The 21,210-nt window shown below is 43.3% G+C and overlaps 1 protein-coding gene across 3 annotated transcripts in view; it reads right to left on the reverse strand.

Annotated features, from left to right (window-relative positions):
* GTF2I (general transcription factor IIi) overlaps positions 1–21,210 on the reverse strand; it is a 75,695-nt gene that overhangs the window by 8,942 nt on the left and 45,543 nt on the right. For all 3 annotated transcript variants that reach the window (XM_030462486.1, XM_030462485.1, XM_030462483.1), the window contains 16 exons: positions 20,914–20,972; positions 14,878–14,967; positions 13,454–13,637; positions 13,009–13,067; positions 11,858–11,929; positions 11,168–11,351; positions 10,599–10,657; positions 9,921–9,998; positions 9,331–9,423; positions 6,941–7,006; positions 5,937–6,120; positions 5,326–5,378; positions 4,362–4,475; positions 3,235–3,318; positions 2,302–2,485; positions 912–940 (listed from right to left, as the gene is read on the reverse strand). In XM_030462486.1, coding sequence (XP_030318346.1) covers positions 912–940; positions 2,302–2,485; positions 3,235–3,318; positions 4,362–4,475; positions 5,326–5,378; positions 5,937–6,120; positions 6,941–7,006; positions 9,331–9,423; positions 9,921–9,998; positions 10,599–10,657; positions 11,168–11,351; positions 11,858–11,929; positions 13,009–13,067; positions 13,454–13,637; positions 14,878–14,967; positions 20,914–20,972 — 1,592 coding nt within the window. The remainder of the gene's footprint in view (positions 1–911; positions 941–2,301; positions 2,486–3,234; positions 3,319–4,361; positions 4,476–5,325; positions 5,379–5,936; positions 6,121–6,940; positions 7,007–9,330; positions 9,424–9,920; positions 9,999–10,598; positions 10,658–11,167; positions 11,352–11,857; positions 11,930–13,008; positions 13,068–13,453; positions 13,638–14,877; positions 14,968–20,913; positions 20,973–21,210) is intronic.

Below are 21,210 nucleotides of genomic sequence, written 5' to 3' on the forward strand. Positions count from 1 at the left end.
AGACAGCAGTCAAATAGACTCCTTCATTTCTAATTCCCTTCCCTGGCAATGCTATTACACATTTATCTGCCTGGAAGGTGCCCTCTTACCAAGGGATCTCTTTCCCACCTAGGAAGCTGAGCAGATCAGTGTGGGTTAATTTCCTAACACCTTCCTGAGAACACTTCATCCATGCAGTTCACAGATCCCAGGTGAATATTCTGGTGGCTGAATGAAGAGGAACAAACCCTGGGTCACCCAGGCTCAGGCTGGGCAAGGCCAAACCAATGACAGGAAGTTATTTGGCCTTTGAATTTCTAACCTGACACTGGCTCTGAAAGAACATGACAGAAGGGACACTGGAGTGACCACACTTTGCAGTTTTCTTCTCCTATGTCAGATCTAAGAAATGAGATTATTTTAGGCAACTGAAAATGAGACCACCTGAAGGATTTCATTAATATGGCCCATGTGGCCATGGCAAACTAAGCCTATCTTCATTGTCACAGTTTTTGGCAGAACACAGAATTTTTCTCTGGAACAGAGCTTTGCAGCTACTGGAAAGTTCTTGCTTGCTAACAGCTCCTGTGATGGATCCAAACCTAAGCTGCAGGCACTGTCCTGTGAGTCTGCTGCTCACTCAAGGGCCTTAATCTTTTTAGGACTCTGCAGTTGAAAAACACAGAATCAGGATCTTGCATTTTCATATCAAACTTAATGCTAATCTTAAACTGCTCTGTAAATTTGTCTAAACCCTGCTCTCATTTCAATTGCACATGCATGTTCAGTCTGGAAATGTTAATGAGACAGACAAGAGAGTTGTACATAAAGCTTAACCACTGTGGAGCTCCTGCCACTAAGCCAAAATACAGAACATTATTCCTGGCAAGCTACAGAAATACATTTGCCATCAGTGTTTCATAAATACTTACCATTGTTAAGCACAGATCCTGGAAATGGTCTGTAAAAAAAAAATAAAAATTACCAAAAGTACAACTGTACTGATTTTAAAACATACTGCTGGGGGGCTCCCTCCCAAGGCAGCCTCACCTCATGCTTTGTTACAGAGGTAATGCTCAAAAGTGAACAGAAAGTCAAACAAACCAGAGGTAACTGATAGCACCTCTTAGGCACTGTCGTTTGTTCAAGTGCCTAAAAACTTTACAAGTTCCATACTCAGGAAGATTCCAAAGTTTCATGTGTTCTGCTTCCTGCATACAGATGTGCTCTGTATCTGTGTGTGCATATACATCTATGCAAACACACACAAATGAAGCTGACGTATTGTCATTGGAAAGAAATTGTATTTTAAACTATTGTAAATAAATTAATTTTGTAGGAATAACAACATCAGAGACCATATCTTAACTCAGAAATTTCAACACAACTGAAATCCTTTAGACAGCAGGTCCAGGGAAGGGATTCTGCCCCTGTACTCAGCTCTGGTGAGGCCTCGAGTCCTGTGTCCAGTTCTGGGCCCCCCAGTTCAGGAAGGAGATTGAGGTGCTGGAGCAGGTCCAGAGAAGAGCAACCAGGCTGGTGAAGGGACTCGAGCACAGACCCTATGAGGAGAGGCTGAGGGAGCTGGGGCTGTTCAGCCTGGAGAAGAGGAGGCTCAGGGGAGACCTCATCACTCTCTACAACTCCCTGAAAGGAGGTTGTAACCGGGTGGACGTTGGTCTCTTTTCCCAGGCAACTCTCAGCAAGACAAGAGGGCAGGGTCTCAAGTTGTGCCAGGGGAGGTTTAGGTTGGAGATTAGAAAGAATTTCTTTCTGGAGAGGGTGATCAAGCATTGGAATGGGCTGCCCAGGGAAGTAGTGGATTCTCCGTGTCTGGAGATATTTAAAAAGAGACTGGATGTGGCACTCAGTGCCATGGTCTAGCAACCGTAACGGTGGTTCAAGGGTTGGACTTGATGATCTCTGAGGTCCCTTCCAACCCAGCCAATTCTATGATTCTATGATTAATACTACTACAAACATGTTATTTGCTGCCAAGGGCTGACAGGCTCTGGACCTGGCACAAAGCTTGATATGATAAATGGCTCTCAACACTTCAGGTCTCTGCTATAACATATAAACAGATTTCAACCCAAAAGGCAGCTTGCTGGACTTCATAGTATTAATAACATGCCCTTTGTCGTTCTAAATTGGGCACAACCTCCAGAGAGTTACCCTCTTCATTCATGCTGAGAAACTTGACATGTTTCCCAAAAAGTCAGCACCTTTCACCCTAGTTCTGTGCTTTCCAGTCTCAATTTGTTCAAGCCACAGGGCTGGCCCGACAGCCCCTGCACAACCTCATCCCTGGCAGCCACATACCGGATGAGATTAAACTTGATACAATCTGCTGAGGCCAAAATCTTCCTCATTGTGCTGAGTTCCAGGTAACTGGGAGCTTTGAAGTCCACACCAGAAGGCAACCCATCCACCACCACACAGCCAGGGTGGGCAGAGATTTTCCTGTATGGGACCTTCACAGGAGAATTCATCCCAATGGCTTCACCTAAGCAAGAGAGGTCATGTTTGTTTTCAGCTCTCTATATTTATGGTAACACAGGAGAAGTCCTCAGATGAAGAAACAAAACAATTTAATTGTCAATTCACTTGACAATGAAACCAGACAGTGCTAGGAAGAGATGTTTTGGATTGCACTGGTGAACCTCACTACCAGGGTGTTAGTTACAACCCTGACAGTTTGTTATATGAAGAACCCAGATTCAAATTCACTAAAAAAAGTAAAGAACAGGACATTTAAGGAAAGACTACATGAAAGAAAACCAAAATGCCACCAAAAGCGATTCCACACAGCACCAGTGAAGGACTTCCAGGTAAAGAAAGTCAGGTCATTATTGCTGTACAATGCAAATACAAACTAAAGGTGAAGAAAACTATATACAGCAAAAAGGATATGGTGCATTTTTAAAATTGCTCTAGTTCTACTTATGTGGTCAGGACTAAAAGAAGCAGAGATTGCCAGCAAAATAAATGTTTCATTTATGTTGACACAGAAAGGAACAAAAAAGGGGGGAACATAAAGCAGTCTATGATCCTGGCATTTTTGGTTTACACTACCAAACAATCTACACCACTTAGGAAAGGCTCCTTTTGAAGCACAACATTAGTGAACAATTCCCATGTTTGTTTAATTTAATGATCATACACATCATCCACTGTGGTGACTCAGTAACCTCAATAGGAACAACTTTAACTACATTCACACCTATGTAAAGATGGGGAGGAAGAAGCATTTACCCAATTTCCTGCTAAAAAGATCATTTACTTGCTCTCTCAAGTGTCTGGCATTTTCTTCTTTTGACAGTTGCTCACTTTCACCATCTGGAAGAAATTGTTAGAATAAAATCAGAATTAAAGCAGATTTTTTCCTCTCCTGAAGCTTGTTTATCATTGTATATTTACTCTAATTAGGTATTGCTGCATGCTTCCAAACAGCCCTCTCTTTGTTCCTAGTTTTCTGAGCAACACAATCTTATAACTGTAGTGAGACAGGACCAGGTGCCCTGAGTTATTGATGAGTGGGTGTGGGTTCACCTGTGTCTGGCCTCCCTCCTGAGCATGTGCAGGAGCAGGGGGCCAATAAGAGAGCAGCTGACACCCACGGAGAGAGCTCTCACTCTTCAGTGAGGATGGAGAAGCCCACAGCTCGAGGAGCCTCAGGAGCAGGCAAGAAGGGGTAGATCCCGAGGCTTCAGGAACAGCCCTAGGACATCGTCCAGGAATGGGCTAAACCCCGAGGCCTCAGGAGCAGCCCTAGGAGCAAGAAGGGCTCCTCCCACTACATATAACTACCCAAAAAAGATGGTTGTTAGGAAATCTGTGAGGAGCTTCCAAGTATTTGCATACCCAATGTTAGATTTACTGCCTAGAGGTGATTTTGTAAACTTAATCTAAACCCACAAATGGTAGGGAAAGGTAAAAGCAAAGTCACCATGCAATAGATGGGCATGCAATGGTCCTCCCAGTTTCATTCCAGTTAATGTAATATGTGCCTGAGACAGCAGTAATCAGTGCTAAGAGAGTTCTGTCTGGGTGGTTATTCAGCTCAGTCACAGTACTGATCTCTTGAATTTGCCAAGAAAATAAAAAATTAAGATTTACTTTATTGCATGAGCAAAAAGGGAAAAACGTGGATACTTCTTAACTAGGGTCTGGGTCAAGAATATTCTGAAGATGGGACTGAATGCATGAGAGTTAGAAAATACTGAAAAATCTCAGCAAAGACAGAATCTAAATGATGCTTTTTGTTGACTCTACTTGTATTTCAGTGAGCCAGCAGGACTGTAGGAGAAAACTTCAGACTGAACACACAACATGAAGAATGCAAGCACAAAATGATGATGTAAACCAGGCTGTGTACACACCTGGGACAGTCACCTCAATGATGTTAAGATCTGTGACACCTCCAGCTGTGCTCACCAGTGTGGTTGTTGGGGTGTTTGCTGTTGTGTTTGCTGCATTAGATGAATTAGTTTTTCCTAAAAATAAAAAGAGAATTTAAAAACAATTTGTAGAGAGCCCAAAACCTTCACTGTCATGTTGAAAGAAAACATTGCAATGTAACAGATGTTTGCAAAGCTTTCAAAGTGTAACCCAGCTCTATTTTCAAAAGGGGAGCAGCTTCCAATGAGCCACTTGCTGAAGGGTACACACTACTGCCTTCCCAAGCCAAGAGGGGAAAGAGCTAGATTGAGGATGTTAGCCTTCACCTAGCTAGTTTTCTAAAAAGATTATTAAGGAAAGGGAAACAAGAGTATGTGGAGTAATTTTTTTTTTTTTAATTAACAGGAAAAATGGCACTTGCAGTTAATTCAATAACATCTCCTGATGTGTCCCCAGTTATACTTGTGAGCCACACTGTCCAGTGGCACAAACCAGCAGAGTTCAAGTAACTCAGGAGCTTTCCCATCCAGCAGTAACAGATAATGACTCAGTGACATTTAATCCATGGCTGGTCTGACACTGCCAAGCTGCAGCTCCTGTCTGTGGAGCACTTGTTTTTTAGATGACTTGAGTATTAAGAGCAAGTAATTAAGACCTGAATTACATCTGTGAACCACACATTACTTGCTAAACTTTACTAAGAGGCAGTAAAGAATATATTAGAGGCATGATTATTATGAATAACTTAAAAAAAATTAATACTGCCTTGCTACAGCTGTATTTAAACTGTAGCTGGTTAAGTGGTTTTCCCATCTTAGAAACCAACAAGCAAACAAACAGATCAAACATAATGTAGAATTCATTAACACCACACAGCTCTCCTGGCTTGTGCTTAATCCTTGAAAAACACTGGTATCTAGAATGCTCAGCAGTTGCAAAACTCACTTTGGGGGCTTCTAGCAGACTTTGCATTAACAGCTGCCTTGAAAATCTCAGGCCTGCAAATAGATTGAAGATTTAGTGTACAATAAGAAAAACTACATTCACAAACATCAAAGAAAATGTCATTTTTAATCTTAATTTATTGAAGACAGGAATGGATATCCTCTCAGCCAAACAGACAGCCAAGAACGCAGTGACTGAGAGGCTCCACAACTTCTCTTGCTGCTGTTTCTACACTGGCACATGGGTATCTAAACTTAATCTGGACAAGAAAAATCAATTCTTCCAACCCCCAATATGTGAATCTCCACTTCTCAGCTCTCAGTGCACTGCCAATGAATTTATGAGTAGCCCATGCAGTAGGAATTCAACTGGTGATGTGGTAACTGAGATGGGCTAAAGAAATCTGGACTTGCTCTTCCTCCAAAAGCAGGTTCTGAGTGTCTTTTGGAACAAAGAGATTGCTGTATCTTGTTCCATCTCTACAAGACCACTTCTTTATTGATTAAAAATATTCCAGTGTGTACTTTATAGAGTAGTTTAGCAGCTCAGCAGCACAGTTTAATGTTTTTTGGGTCATATTTCAATTCTCACAGAACGTGCACAAGTCTTACTTTTTAATAATGAGTTTGAGCCTTGATTTGTTACTCAGGATCTTCTCCAGTCTTGGAATTCCAAAAGTAGAAGGTCGGCGGAATGGCACCCCCTCGGGTAGTCCTTCCATGTAGAAAACATCAGGATGGGATTCCAGCAATGCAAATGGCACCTGGACTGGTTTAGTCAGCCCCAGTGCTTCCCCTGAAACACAGCAGCACAAAGAAAATCCCAGCTGGGTAAAGGATGGGTCTATAAAAAGAAAAGCTCAGGTATAAACAGTATGTAGCAGCTGGCACCTACACATTAGATGAGCTGGAACCTCACAGGTGACAGCTCTGAGGAGGCAGGAAGAAAATTACATCTCAGCTTTAATTCTGTTGCAAGAGATTTGTTCATAACTTGCAGTTGAAAATGAGTAATTTGCAGCCAGCTCATGCCCCTGGCTTGGTCTGCATGCAAGACTACTGTGTTTATACTCCACTTTGTCACAGGCAATGTATTCTGTCTCTGCTGGAGAACAGCAGCAAGGGAAGGTGAGATCAGTGCTATTGTTCCAAAAACACCTTATTACTCAGGAGAGTAATAAAAAGACATTACTTGCAAAAGCTATTAGCTTCCAACAAACCTGCAGTAAGCTGTGGGCTAGGAGGGAGCATGTGTCTCTCCAGATAGCACCTATAACATATTGACTTATGCAGAGGCCAAAGTTACACAAAGTCCCATTCATAAAGAGAGCAAAGAAAGCTTAAAGGCATCTGCAGGATGTGGAGTCATGTCCTTTCTGGTCATCAAATAAGTAGTAATCCAACCACAACTTCTCCATTTCCAAACCCAAATAGTAAGTACTGAAACACCACACAGACTTGTAAGCAACCTATGTGAGAATGAACTCAAATGAGAAACTCCCTGGAGTCCACAAGGGTGGCACAGAGCCTTGGAATAAATCCATGAACACATCTCACATGCCTAGCTGCACGTTCCCAAGGAAGACATCTCAGTAAGAAAGAATCATTAAACTTACCACATTTTTCTTCAAAAAGGTTTTCAACTTTTTGCTTTAACTCAGTAATTCTGGCATTCCATGCATCTGCCAGGAAAAAATTGGAGGAATTAAATTACACAGCAAAGCAGTTTTTAAAATAAATGATTAATAACTTATTATGCTCAACAACTGGTTCACTATGACTATAAAATCCACAAAATGGCTTTCATTCTGCAACCAGCACTGGAACACTTTGCTGCAGCCTACACCTATATCCACATCAATCCTCATTTTCCCACAGCCTTGAAAAATTACTGCTAATTAAAGCAAGGAGAAGGAGAACTGAGAGGAATCCCAAGAGTGATCCAAATTCACAATGTCAGGCACCATAAAACTTATTCCTCTGAACCAGCACCCAAAGTTCTGCCTGTGTTCAGTGACACAGCCCTCAGGACACTTGCCTGGCTCTTGGGAACTACAAGCTCTATCACAACTTCAGTTTCAGTGAGTATGATTAAATGACCACACAGCATTTTGATTTTTGATAGCCAGCAGCAGTAATCCCCAAACCAGCTTACTTGGGGGCCATAAGTGCTCAGTAGCTGGGCTACAAAAGGAAAAATTCAGTCACAGGTTTCAAGAAGTTGAAGACTTAAGCTTAGGAAAACAATTGTATGACAATAACAAGGAAGTTCAAGACTGTGGATACAAATCCTATTCCAAAACAAGCAGTCATCCCAAATCAGTACCTTATATTAATTCTAAACTGGCTCAGTAGGAATAAAAAATTGATTTCTTCCACATTTTATGGCTGCATGGCTAAAAAGAAAGCAAAAAAGCAAATAAACTCCTGTACAAAGAAAGAAACTCTGCATGTAGGGATGCTGAAAACAACAAAAAAAGTTTCATGAGACTTGGGATCTGCTTACAGTTGCTGTGAATGCAGTCAGTCATTCACCTCCCTTGACTGTGAGAGGTTTATCTAGGCTGCAAATTGACCCAGCTTTCAATGCAAACATTTCTGGTCCATCATGGTCAAAAAGCTCCAGCCTGGTGCTCACAAACACAAGTACATGGCTGCCAGTCCTCTCTGGCTTCTCCTGTGCTGATTTGCCAGACCTGAAGAGGTCTTGTAATGATGATTTTGATATAAGTTTCAATAGCTGAGGGTTTATCTTTCCTCCCTACCACTTGGGTACCTCTGCACAGTGCTGCTCAGCACTGCAAGTTTGTGGAATGCTTATTTAGCTTACACACTATGCCAGATCTAGGCTCGGTTTATGCACTAGACAACAAATCCTTCAAGGGTCTGAGGCACTGTGAAACAGAGCAGAAAAAGTCCAAAGGGAATGATTGATTGATTGATTGATTGAACCCAGGTTAATAGGATCTAATGGAACTGGGATGCATTTCTGCAGCATTCTCCATACATCACTGGGCTCTGCAGAGGGACCTGGACAGACTGGAGAGTTGGGATGATTCCAATGGGATGAGGTTCAACATTCCAAGTGCCGGGTCCTGCACTTTGGCCACAACAACCCCATGGGGAGCTCCAGGCTGGGCACAGAGTGGCAGAAAGGGACCTGGGAGTCTGGATTGCCAGGAAGCTGAACAGGAGCCAGCAGTGTGCCCAGGTGGCCAAGAAGGCCAATGGCATCCTGGGCTGGCTCAGGAACAGCGTGGCCAGCAGGTCCAGGGAAGGGATTCTGCCCCTGTGCTCAGCTCTGGTGAGGCCACAGCTTGAGTCCTGTGTCCAGTTCTGGGCCCCTCAGCTCAGGAAGGAGATTGAGGTGCTGGAGCAGGTCCAGAGAAGAGCAAGGAGGCTGTGAAGGGATCCAGCAGAATTGCTGTGAGGAAGGGCTGAGGGAGCTGGGGGTGTTGAGGCTGGAGAAGAGGAGGCTCAGGGGAGACCTCATCACTCTCTACAACTCCCTGAAAGGAGGTTGGAGCCAGGGGGGGGTTGGGCTCTTTTCCCAGGCAACTCTCAGCAAGACAAGAGGGCACGGTCTCAAGTTGTGCCAGGGGAGGTTTAGGTTGGAGATGAGAAAGAATTTCTTTATGGAGAGGGTGATCAGGCATTGGAATGGGCTGCCCAGGGAAGTAGTGGATTCTCCGTGTCTGGAGATCTTTCCAAAGAGCCTGGATGTGGCACTGAGTGCCATGGGCTGGGAACCACGGGGGGAGTGGATCAAGGGTTGGACTTGATGATCTCTGAGGTCCCTTCCAACCCAGCCCATTCTATGATTCTATGATTTCTCTGATGCAGCTTATTCTACATGATGAACTGAAGGTACATGAAACCTAGAACTTCAGTTGTTTGCTAATGGTAGAATAAAACCCATCAGATCAAAATATCTGATATGTAACTGCCAGATTTTTCAATACCACTATTGATTGAGTGGATGGATGCCAATTCCCCCAATATTTACCAAAAGAAAACTCTTTTCCTCGTATCCTCCAGTTCACATTGGACTCATTGGTTTGAGAATTAGTTTGATCCTCTGCTTGTGGTTTATTAGGACCTGGAAGAGACATTACATGTAAGTGCAGAGAGCAGAAGAAAGGCATCATATGAAAAGAACAACATTGCAAACTTCATTACTAGAGAAAACTTCTGAAGCAAGAGTAGAATAAAAAAAAAAAACAACCCTTAAGAAGTTCTTCTAGGGCTGTACTTAAGCATTTGATAGAACTGCTCACACCTATCCCTTCTCTGCTTAGGACTACCTCAGTTTCCACATCTCTGCTTGGAATAAAAGGCCCAAGAAAGCTGTCAAATTCCAATATTTTACATAACTGAACCAACATTTTACCAGCACAGACCCAGGATTTACTCAGAAACAAAAAATAAAATTGTTTCTATATTGAAGTGTATCTGAAACCCTGAAACAAAACTGTGTGTGGTGCATGAGACACGTGTGTAAGTTAATTATGGGCTATGGAAACTGGGAAGAATAAAAGAAAAAAACAGAAGAAGAGAACAACATTAACAGAATATTTATTGGTATTTCTTCCATACCTTCAGTATCTTCATCCTCAGGAACCTTTGAATTGTCTGCAGGATTTTCTAACCCTTTGGAACTCTTTGGACTCACTGCTGGAAGGCAACATAAAACAAACTCTTTAATGAACATCTGCACAGCTAATGAAAAAACAATTCCAACAGACTGAAGCACTTGAGTCTGTACTAAGCACTGGCTGCTTTTCACCATCAGAACAACACAGTGATGCTCACAGCTTGAACCAGTCAGGCACCACCAAACACTTTGGACTTCACTAATTCAGAACAGAGACTTCATTGGTTTTAAGTGTGAGGAACAGCTTCCATGCTTCTTGTAACCTAAATAGCAAAACTATTTATTTTACAGGTAATTATAACTCAGGACTTTTTTTATTCTTTTATTCTTTTCTTCATAGCTATTTCATTTCAGCAAGATAAATATGTTTTAGGCCATCAGTAGCAAAATCAGAGTTGTAGAAACTGGGTAAATTGCATTTTCTGTGTTGGACTAGTCTGAAGTAGATCATTTTATGCTTTGAGGAACTTTTTCTAATAATAGCAGATTTAGAGGTAAGTAATTAATGCCTTTTGATTGCCACACTCATCTTTTTCAACCACAAGGACACCTGAGCCTGCTAAGGGAGCAGAAAGCAAGTGCAAGGAATTGATGGCAGTAAATAATACTTATTTCCTTACCTTTAGTGTTTATTTTACTAGCCAGTTCTGGAGGTAAAAAGGAAGTGACAAGCTCAGGCCTAAAAGTTGAACAGAATACAACCCAATCAATTATACATGAAGAAAAAAATGCAGCAAAATGTTACAAGTTTTTTGGGATTCAGCTGAGTTCCAATTCCCATAACATTAGTTCTCTATAGCAAAATTCTTCTGGAAGCAAAGGTGACTGCATCCACTATAACCACTAAATGTTTGAAAACATAAAGCTATCTCCTCTATTATTGGGGGGATTTATTTCAGGCAAAAGAGAAGGAAAAAACAAACAAAAAAAGCCAACAAAAAACCCCCCACTTCCAACTACAAGGCCATTTCCCCCCAGATTCTTTATGCATGAACATGCAATTTATGTATCTATATGTTTTAATGAATGATTAATGAATTGAATCCTTTTAGGAGATAAAATAAACAAGCAAAATGTTCTTGGTTTCATAGAAACAGAACTTGGGTAGCACGTAAAGCCTAAAGCTGCTGGCAAGAAAGTCAGACAGCTTCAAAAATCAGGAGTAAAAACTCCTGAAGTCCAGACATACTTTTTAACAACAAATTTGATCTTGCCACTATCCCAGACAATTCTTTCAAGGCGTGGGATTCCAAACCAGGTGGGACTCCGGAAGGGGATTCCTTCTGGCAAACCTTCAACATACAGGTGCTCAGGGTTTGATTCAAACACAGGGTAGGGAACTTTCACTGCCTCTGAAAGCCCCAGAGCTTCAGCTGAAAAGAAAGATTTAATGTTAGTTCAGTCACTCAAAGAGGTGGTATTTTAGCTCATGTGTTTTTAAAAGCTTAGCTTACAAAAATTCAGAGCTAATTATAAAAAAAAAAACCCAAACCACCAAACCAAACAAACCAAGAGAAGTATTTAAATAGATTTTCCATTATTTTCTGTAGAATTACTGCAAGTGGGGACTTTGTCAGTCTTGTTACAGGTAATATCTACAGCTGCAGTGCTCAATATTTTCTTCTAAGAACCTTTTTCATCAAAAAGCTTATTCTGCTCTTATCATTTCTGTCACACAGACAGAAAAGCTATGGCCTGGGATGTTGTAATGTCAGTTATAAGGAAGAGTCAGTGCAATGTATGTGAGAGGAACAAAGATTTCCACCTGTCCCAGCACATTTCTGATGTTTAAATAAGTACAGTGTAATTTAAAAATCTTTTTACAGAAGTTTTAAACTGCAGCATCATTATCAATCAGTTTGTTTACCATGTCACTTACCAAACTTCATATTAAATATCTCTTCTACTTGTTTTCTCAGCTTTGTGATCCTGACATTCCAATCTTCTTTGACTGAGAACCAGAAATGGTACATCAGGATGTTACCCAGCTCTGCCTAAAGGGCTACATTCAAACCTATTTTTTTTTTTAACAGATGAAGGTAAAAGCTTCTTCCCATCATCACAAATGAACACAAAAGGACACACAGTGGGCAATGAGCACTCATGGCAGCTTAAATGGTACACAGACTTCCCTCTACAAATGGCAAGTCTTTTGTTTTATAGTTACAGATTTCAAACATTGCCTCAAGTGGGAGAACTTGTTCTTCACAGCCTTTAGATGCAGGAAGAAATTATTCTGGTGGCTCTTACAGAGTTGGGGGGCTTTGGCAACAAGGCAAACAAATCAACCATGCCTCCTCCTTCTGCTCCACATTGAACAGAATCTTTTCTCCCTTGCTGAATATCAGCTTTTCCTACAATCCAAACAAAATCCACAATATATTGGGATGACACGACTCAACTACTCATTACATGATTATTAAATCACATTATTTCCTCTGTGTGTGTGCAGAGAACTCAACACTATTTATTTCCTGAAGCTGCAGTTTGTTTCTCCAGTGAAATGAATCTGGGAGAAAAAAAAAATCTAGCAAGCTCCAGAGCTCAGTTTGGGATCCTGCTCCTAGCAGGGTCATGCTCTGCACTGAAATCTTCTGTAGCAAAAAGGTGTTGATGCACCAATGCAGAGCATCCAGATGGCTCAGGAAATAAAAAGCAACCTGGATTGTCTCTTCCTGTGCCTGAGGTACTTCCTGCTGACAAGAAGAAGTCCTTAACAATTCCCAACCAACAGAGGCCTGAAAAAACCCCCAGTGCAGTCAGCTGAGAACTGCTATGGGGCTCCAGAGCTTTGGTTCAGGCCAGGGCAGTGACTCCAGCTCTCCCAGGCTCTGAAGGTGGCTCTGTCCTGGTCATTCAACAACAACTGGATTGTGCTACAGTCCAGAGAGCCACTCATGTTCATAATGATCTATTTAGATGAAGCACACTCATCTCACAAGTGTTACTTCTTGAAAAATCTCATATTGATCCAATTGTGGTTTCTCACCAAACCTTTCCATTCCCACGTGGAAACAGGACCTGTCTTACCTGGAGTGTTCAACTTGGGCAGGATAACTTCAGGTGAACTGACAGTCAGCAGCTCTGGCCTGCAACCAGAAAACAAACAATCTGCCCATTCTTGCCAAAAATTAAATCCTTCTACTTATTATGAAATAAATTGAAAAGTTTTAGATTTTTTTTATTATGTGTTTCATACTTGTGAACATGCTACAAGGATATTTGGGAGGACTTGTCTGGATTGCAAATACCCACTTTGTAATGCAGAGCATTTAATCTGCTTATTTGATACCTAGAGACCAAATGCTCCAGGACTTAATGAAACCAGGTGCTTGATTACACAGAGTGTTTGGCCTCTTGCCTAAAAACCAAAACCAAAACACCCAACCCAAAAACTAACAAACAGACCAACAAAAAAACCCCACAACAAACAAAACCAAACCCAACCTGTTCAGGAATTAAAATGAACACTTACCTTTTGATCACAAATTTTATTCTTTTGCCCACTTCAATTATTTTTTCCAGGCGAGGGATTCCATACCAGTAGGGACTTCTAAAGGGGATGTTCTCTGGCATCCCTTCAACATAGAGCTCTGTAGGGTGGGCCTCAAACTTCCTGTATGGAACAGTTTTGGGCTCAGTGCTCCCCAGGGCCTCAGCTGTTACAAGCAAATACATGGAATTATTGGACAGTTTGGTCACCAACCCTTATCAAATGCTACCAAATCTTCAGGCTTTTGCAGTTGTGATTGCAGAGCCTGGGACAATGCAGAATATATCTAAACACAACTGAGTCTGAGTCTCAGCACATCAAACCCCTGAAAAGATGGACTATATTGAATCACTTTGCAGTGACAAATCACTTTGCCCCTGTGCTCAGCACTGGTGAGGCCACAGCTTGAGTCCTGTGTCCAGTTCTGGGCCCCTCAGCTCAGGAAGGAGATTGAGGTGCTGGAGCAGGTCCAGAGAAGAGCAAGGAGGCTGTGAAGGGATCCAGCACAAGTCCTGTGAGGAAGGGCTGAGGGAGCTGGGGGTGTTGAGGCTGGAGAAGAGGAGGCTCAGGGGAGACCTCATCACTCTCTCCAACTCCCTGAAAGGAGGCTGGAGCCAGGGGGGGGTTGGGCTCTTTTCCCAGGCAACTCTCAGCAAGACAAGAGGGCAGGGTCTCAAGTTGTGCCAGGGGAGGTTTAGGTTGGAGATGAGAAAGAATTTCTTTCTGGAGAGGGTGATCAGGCATTGGAATGGGCTGCCCAGGGAAGGAGTGGATTCTCCGTGTCTGGAGATATTTCCAAAGAGCCTGGATGTGGCACTGAGTGCCATGGGCTGGGAACCACGGGGGGAGTGGATCAAGGGTTGGACTTGATGATCTCTGAGGTCCCTTCCAACCCAGCCCATTCTATGATTCTATGATTCTATGACAAAGTCAGGGTGAAGATTACCAGGCCATAATACAGTGGTTTTATGCAAAGTCTTTATTGTGGAGCATCGTGGAACATTTTGTTCTAGAGCTCCTATGAAGCTGACTGGTTTTGTATATTGGAGATAACATTGAAATTCACCCAGAAATATTCTAAGATTAATTATGATGCTTCAATGGGTATAAATAAACACATGGTTGTTTTATTCACCATCAAAGGAAAAAAAAAATCCAAACAGGAAGGAATTGAGAGCAATTAGAAGAGCTGTACCTACAGGAGTTATAATTTTCTTTTTAAATTACAAACTCACCTTGCTGCAGAAGCAGCAGAGTAATACATTTGTTTTCACTCAGCTGTCAGGATTTTAGATACTCAAACAAGATGATCAAAGATCTCATTCATGTAGACACTCAAAGGAAATGCTGAAAACAACCTTCAAGCAATGCAAAACTATAGAAGAAAAGAACAATTCTGTACTCACCAAACTTTTTGCAGAAGAGTTCATCTACTGTCTTTCTCAGTTTGGCAATTCTGGAATGCCAGTCCTTTTTCCCTGTGTTTGAGGGTGACACTGCACAGAAAACAACATTACAAGATTCCCTAATTATTTTGGTTACATTTTCAATTCTTCAGTTTATAGCATGCACAACCATCCTGCAAATTCAGGTAACCCAGAAGCACAGGTTGAAGGTGGAGATAGGAGAATTAGTTCTAAAAAAAATAAGAGGATATGAGAACAACATACAAATATGTACAAACCCCCACTGAACCAGGGACACAAAATACACCCACAGTGCACTGGCATGAGGAACTGCAATGCTTTCATCACCTGCCTCCAAATCTCTCAGTTGCAGACAGGATTAGGTTTGTTTGCCAGTTCCACTTTTAAAAATTATCTTGATATTCAGAGCAGAACTTGGTGTGCCTAAGGAACTAGAACTTGCTTTCAAGGAATTATCACTAAGCACTGGCACCCAAAGGAAGCTTGGACCAGAGGTTCACAGAGTAGTTTGCTCCTTGCCATATATTCACGCTGAACTTCCAGCAGGTGGTTCTGCCACTGCTTGCAGGCAACCATTTCCAATGAGATGTTGGCAACTCCATCAAGCGACTCTAGGGCTTGTGCCATTCTCCAGGATGAAAGGCAGCTTAGTTCCCGGTGTCCAAAAAGTTCCCAGTCACCAAAACTCATCCTTCAGGACACCCAAGACCCATGTCAGCTCACAGTGCAGAGCAAACCCCAGGTGTGGTTGGCGGGTCCAGGACAACTTCCTGCTGGTGACATTGTCCCACTGGGAAAACTCCCCACCACTGACTCCACAGAGGGACATCTCCCCAGTGGGACATCATCTCCCCAGTGGGACATCACTTTAAGGAAGTGATTCTGCCCCTGTACTCAGCACTGGTGAGGCCACAGCTTGAGTCCTGTGTCCAGTTCTGGGCCCCCCAGTTCAGGAAGGAGACTGAGGTGCTGGAGCAGGTCCAAAGGAGGGCAACCAGGCTGGTGAAGGGACTCGAGCACAGACCCTATGAGGAGAGGCTGAGGGAGCTGGGGCTGTTCAGCCTGGAGAAGAGGAGGCTCAGGGGAGACCTCATCACTCTCTACAACTCCCTGAAAGGAGGGTGTAACCGGGTGGGGGTTGGTCTCTTTTGCCAGACGACTTTCAACAAGACAAGAGGGCACGGTCTTAAGTTGTGCCAGGGGAAGTTTAGGTTAGATATTAGATATTTCTTTCTGGAGAGAGTGATCCGGCATTGGAATGGGCTGCCCAGGGAAGTAGTGGATTCTCCGTGTCTGGAGATATTTAAAAAGAGACTGGATGTGGCACTCAGTGCCATGGTCTAGCAACCGCAATGGTGGTTCAAGGGTTGGACTCGATGATCTCTGAGGTCCCTTCCAACCCAGCCAATTCTATGATTCTATGATCATCTCCCCAGTGGGGGGACATCATCTCCCCACCGGGACACCTCCCCAGCATGACGTTTCTCCACTGGGACATCTCCTCACCGGGACACCCCCCCCCCCGCATCCCTCCCCACTCCCCGCAGCTCTCAGCTCAGGCAGGGTCCTCCTTTCCACACGAGGCCGCTGTGCCGCCCCGCACCTCCCCGTTTCGTGAGGGGAAGGCGGGAGTAGCGCGCTGCCCGCCCGCCACTCGCTTGAGCACCGCTCTGCGGAACTGCGCGCAGATCCCGTTTTCTTCTTCCTTCCCCCCCAGCACCCTGCTCTCCCCGGGCACCAGCACTCGCTCCCACCACCACCACTCTCCTTTCCTTCGCAGCCACCCGCTCCCGGCCCAAACGCACCCATCGAAACGCTCCCCCACCCACCGAAACGCACCCCCACCTCTGGCTCTCCCTCCCCGGTGCTGAGGGGGATGATGCCGGCTCACCATTTGGCCACTGCCCCCGGGCTGTTTAACACAATAAAGGACATAAAATTTGAATTCTGCCTGCCCAACTCTCTCACACCAACCCCGCTCCCCTCCTGCAGGGCACAGGGGGGCTTGGGTCCCACCGTGCTCCTTGCTGAGAGAGAGGAGATGGGGAAAAGAGGGGGGCTCAGGAGGCAAAAGAGTGAGGGGCAAAAAGAAAGAAGTGAGGGGCAAAAAGAAAGAAGTGAGGGGCAAAAAGAAAGAAGTGAGGGGCAAAAAGAAAAGAGAGGGGCAAAAAGAAAAGAGAGGGGCAAAATGGAAAGTGAGGGGCAAAAAGAAAAGAGAGGGGCAAAAAGAAAAGAGAGGGGCAAAATGGAAAGTGAGGGGCAAAAAGAAAAGAGGGGGCAAAAAGAAGTGAGGGGCAAAAAGAAAAGAGAGGGGCAAAAAGAAAAGAGAGGGGCAAAAAGAAAAGTGAGGGGCTTTTTGCCCCTTTTCTTTTTGAAAAGTGAGGGGCGAAAAGAAAGAAGGGAGGGGCAAAAAGAAGCCTGCTATTTTTACATAGTAAAAGTTGGTGCTTTGAGGAACCATATGCTATTAAGACTCAGTATTAAGACTACCTTATGTAGAAGCACAGAGCTGGGTTTGTTGCAAGACACCTTTAAATACCAAGGACAACCACGGACCTAGCGCTGCCAAGGCCACTGCTAAACCATGTCCTTAAGCACCACACCTACATGGCTTTTAAACACCTCCAGGGATGGTTGTCCTGCAGCCTCCCTGAGCAGCCTGTGCCAGTGTCCTCCTTTCAGATAGTTGTAGAGAGTGAGAAAGTCTCTCAAGCTCTTTTTCTCCAGACTAAACACCCCAGTTCCCTCTGCTGCTTTTTTTTTTTTTACCCCCCAGGGAAATTTTAATTCCTACAGACATTAAAGAAACATCCTTACGACGTAATTTCTTTGCTTAATTTACATCTTTAATGTTCACTTTAAGTACAGCCCTTGATGTACTTCTGTTATAAAAAGGTTTCCTTCATAAAAAGACTATGAGTATGTAACACAACCTAATGGTGCTCCAGTAGGGCAGATGCTACCATTTCTATGCCTGCATCCCAGTTCGAACTGGGATTTTGTCTACATTACAACCAGGCTGAGATTGCCAATCAGCATTTTGGGGTTGGGAGCAATTTGTTTGCTCTAATTGGTTCAGGTGTACAAGCTTTCAGCACTTCCTTGGACAATTAAAAAAAAAAAAATGCCCTAAAGCCCAAGCAACACTAGAATACAACTGAAGAGGAAAACAAGTCCAGGAAAGTAATTTAGCAACTCCAAGGAATTTAGCAATTCCTCCAAGGAATGACTCTGCATGAGACAACACAGCTCTCTGTGCCTTTATCTCATCACTGCTTTTAGTATTATCTCCTAACATTTTATCACCATTATTTTAATTTCTGTATATTATGGGTCTAGGGCTACTCCTGGTGGCCAATCTGAACTGTTCCACACCTCTTTCTGTTCACATATATGGAGTGAAATCTGGAAATCCTAAAATGCAATAGTAAAGCATCAAAACTGTTGGGTTTTTTAAACTATTTGGTAGTTGTAAGCTATGGCTTCTACTGCCATAATCAGACACAACCTCTGAAATGGAACTTGATATAGAATTGGTTTGTGTACCAATGAAATGTCATCCACAGGGAAAAAGGGACCACTTAATATCATTTGGCCTGCTATGGAAAGTCAGGAATAGCTCTGTATTCAACAGATTCCACAGGAGATTTTCAGGCTGGCGATTTGCAAGCACCAAAACCAAAATTAAATCAATTCACCAAGAATGATGCTCCTTTCCAGAGCAATAAGATATCTGTCAATTAGATTCTGAACTGTTTTTACTTGGTATGAGTTGCTTTCAGTGGGTTGTTTAAATGTCAGACAAGAATCACACCCAAAATAACTGAAAAATAAAATGGAGTTTCACACTTAGGTGCCAAACAGGCACCCAGTTGTGAAATGACTCTGCTCAAACAAGATACTTTCCCTCATTTTAAGCCTTCTAATAATATTTAACCCTTTGGTGCTGTCAGTACTGATGTGCTCCTGAGCCAACACCCAGTCTAGGACTACTCCTGGTGGCCAATCTGTCAAGCTGAACTGTTCCACACCTCTTTCTGTTCACATATATGGAGTGAAATCTGGAAATCCTAAAATGCAATAGTAAAGCATCAAAACTGGTTTGTTTTTGTTTTTTTAAAACTATTTGGTAGTTGTAAGCTATGGCTTGCAAATATTCTAGGGGGCTTCTACTGCCATAATTAGATACAACCTTTGAAATAAACTGATCTGCTCTGCAGTATTTCCTCAGTCTGACTGGAGGAATCTGGCCTGAAGCAACCTGTTGGTAATGGGCATCTCTGTCCCTCTGTACCTTTCTGAGGCCATCGATGAACTTCCAGATGGTGGGGTGACTTATTCCCAGTTTGGCTTGGAGGTGATGATCAGCTTCTGAATGGTTGTGAGCAAAATCCTCAGTGCTCCACGTTCTGTCAAACAGATTCCACGTGGATGGTGGAAAGAGTGGAGACTGCCTACCACATCCTGTCCCATCTGGATGACCAATATAGCTGTCCTCAAACCAGCTGAGAAGACATTGCAGCTCTCTGGGCAGATACTCTGCCAGAGCATCAAAACAGCCCTCCAAGTCTGGGACAGGCCCAAATGCTAAGGCCACAACCACGTTGGCCTTAAGGGCAAACTCTGTGTTTGTGTCAAACTTCTGAATGGCATCTCTTGATGCCAAGTGCCTCCTCATACTCTGAACCAGGTGGAAGAGGCAGCCTTCTAGAGCTGCTCCTGGGAAGCACTCCTCTATGGCCTTCATGATAACCATTTTGTACTCACAGTAAATGGATTTGTGGCCACCTGTTGAGCACCAGGGTTTTAATAAAATGAAACAACTGCTTGTACATGGAGAGCTCTTTGTCTGGCAGAATGGAGTAGAGCATGAGGTGCACCCCCCCATGCTGCTTTGCCAGGGCCACACAGACCTGGGAAAAGAGTTTGGGGGCCACTGCTAACGTGCTATCCACATACCAGGTGTTGGATGCTTGCAGAATTTCCAGCCAACTTGCTCTGCCAAATATAAGAATCCTTCTGCACCTTTCTCCAAAATCACCAAACAAGAATGACTCCTGCATGCCTGCTGCTGGTGAGTACATCTTGTACTCCTGGGGTAACACGAGGCAATCCACACTTCCTGGGTCTGCAGCTGCTGCCTCTAATTGATTTCTTGCTCTCTGGATTGTTTTCCTTAAAGCTTCTATTTTGGGAATTACAGCCTGAACCTCTGCCCTCAAGCTGGACATGCATGAATTAATAACTTGGGTTGCACCCTCCACTGTTTCTTCAGCTCTCTCCTTCATCCCTGTCTGAAATTCTTTCACCTCAACATTTTCTGGTGAAGGCAAGTGGGAATGTTGGTGATCATCCTGATCAACTCTCCATTCCTGGTTTGAATTCTGGCCTTGCAATGTCTCTGTTCACAACACCAGAAGTTAACAGCATCCCCAGCTCTGCTGGCTCTATCAAACACATAGAGGAATCCATCACAAACAAACTTGGCCCTTCCCCTCTGGCTTTGGACTGTCACATCCATCTCACAAGTGGCAGCCAAGCATGATTTTTGCAAGGAGACTGTGTGCATGTAGGTGAGTTAAAGTGCAAGAAATGAGTCACATCATTTGACCATCAGCAACTCAGATTCTACAGTAACAAATGTCACCCTAAGCACTATGTTCATACCTGAGTTTCAGTGAATCTCATCCTGGCAAACACAATCTGTAAGCTGTTATTCCCTGATAAAGACAGCTCCCTGCCCAGTAAGCTATCAGCTCTGGAAATTACTGCCTTTTTTCTAGATCTCAAGAGATTAACACTTAACTTGTTTTTTCCTTCTGGTTCATTAAATCAAATTAGTTGATAGAGTGTTGGTAATAGTATCACTGGCTTGGGCAGCCAGTAGAAAATTGCTGTCACTTTGTAGCTAAAGAAAATTCAGAACAAGAGAAATTGATTTGCAGGGTGTTGTTAGGAAAAGCCAACAGTAGCCACCACCCTGTGCTTGTACAACTCACTTACTTGGAGACCTACCTTCTGCAACTGCCTTGTCCAGTGGTACCTCTTCTTGTGTTGAATTCAAAAGCTCATGCCTAAAAGATTTAAGACAATACTTCAATAGTGATATACACTTTGGTAAACCAGAAGTTACCAGACTCAATTTACCACTGAAGGAATTGTCAAAAACTAGAAAACAGGAGAGAACATCATGATCCAACTTTAAATTGCCATTAACACCAAAATATCTGAAGAGCTGGTTGGAATCCTACTGACATTTTTCATGCCTGATACCCGAATTAACCTGAGAAGTAACATTTCATGGCAAGATTA

Source organism: Calypte anna, chromosome 19, assembly GCF_003957555.1.
Source record: "Calypte anna isolate BGI_N300 chromosome 19, bCalAnn1_v1.p, whole genome shotgun sequence".
NCBI lineage: Eukaryota > Metazoa > Chordata > Aves > Apodiformes > Trochilidae > Calypte > Calypte anna.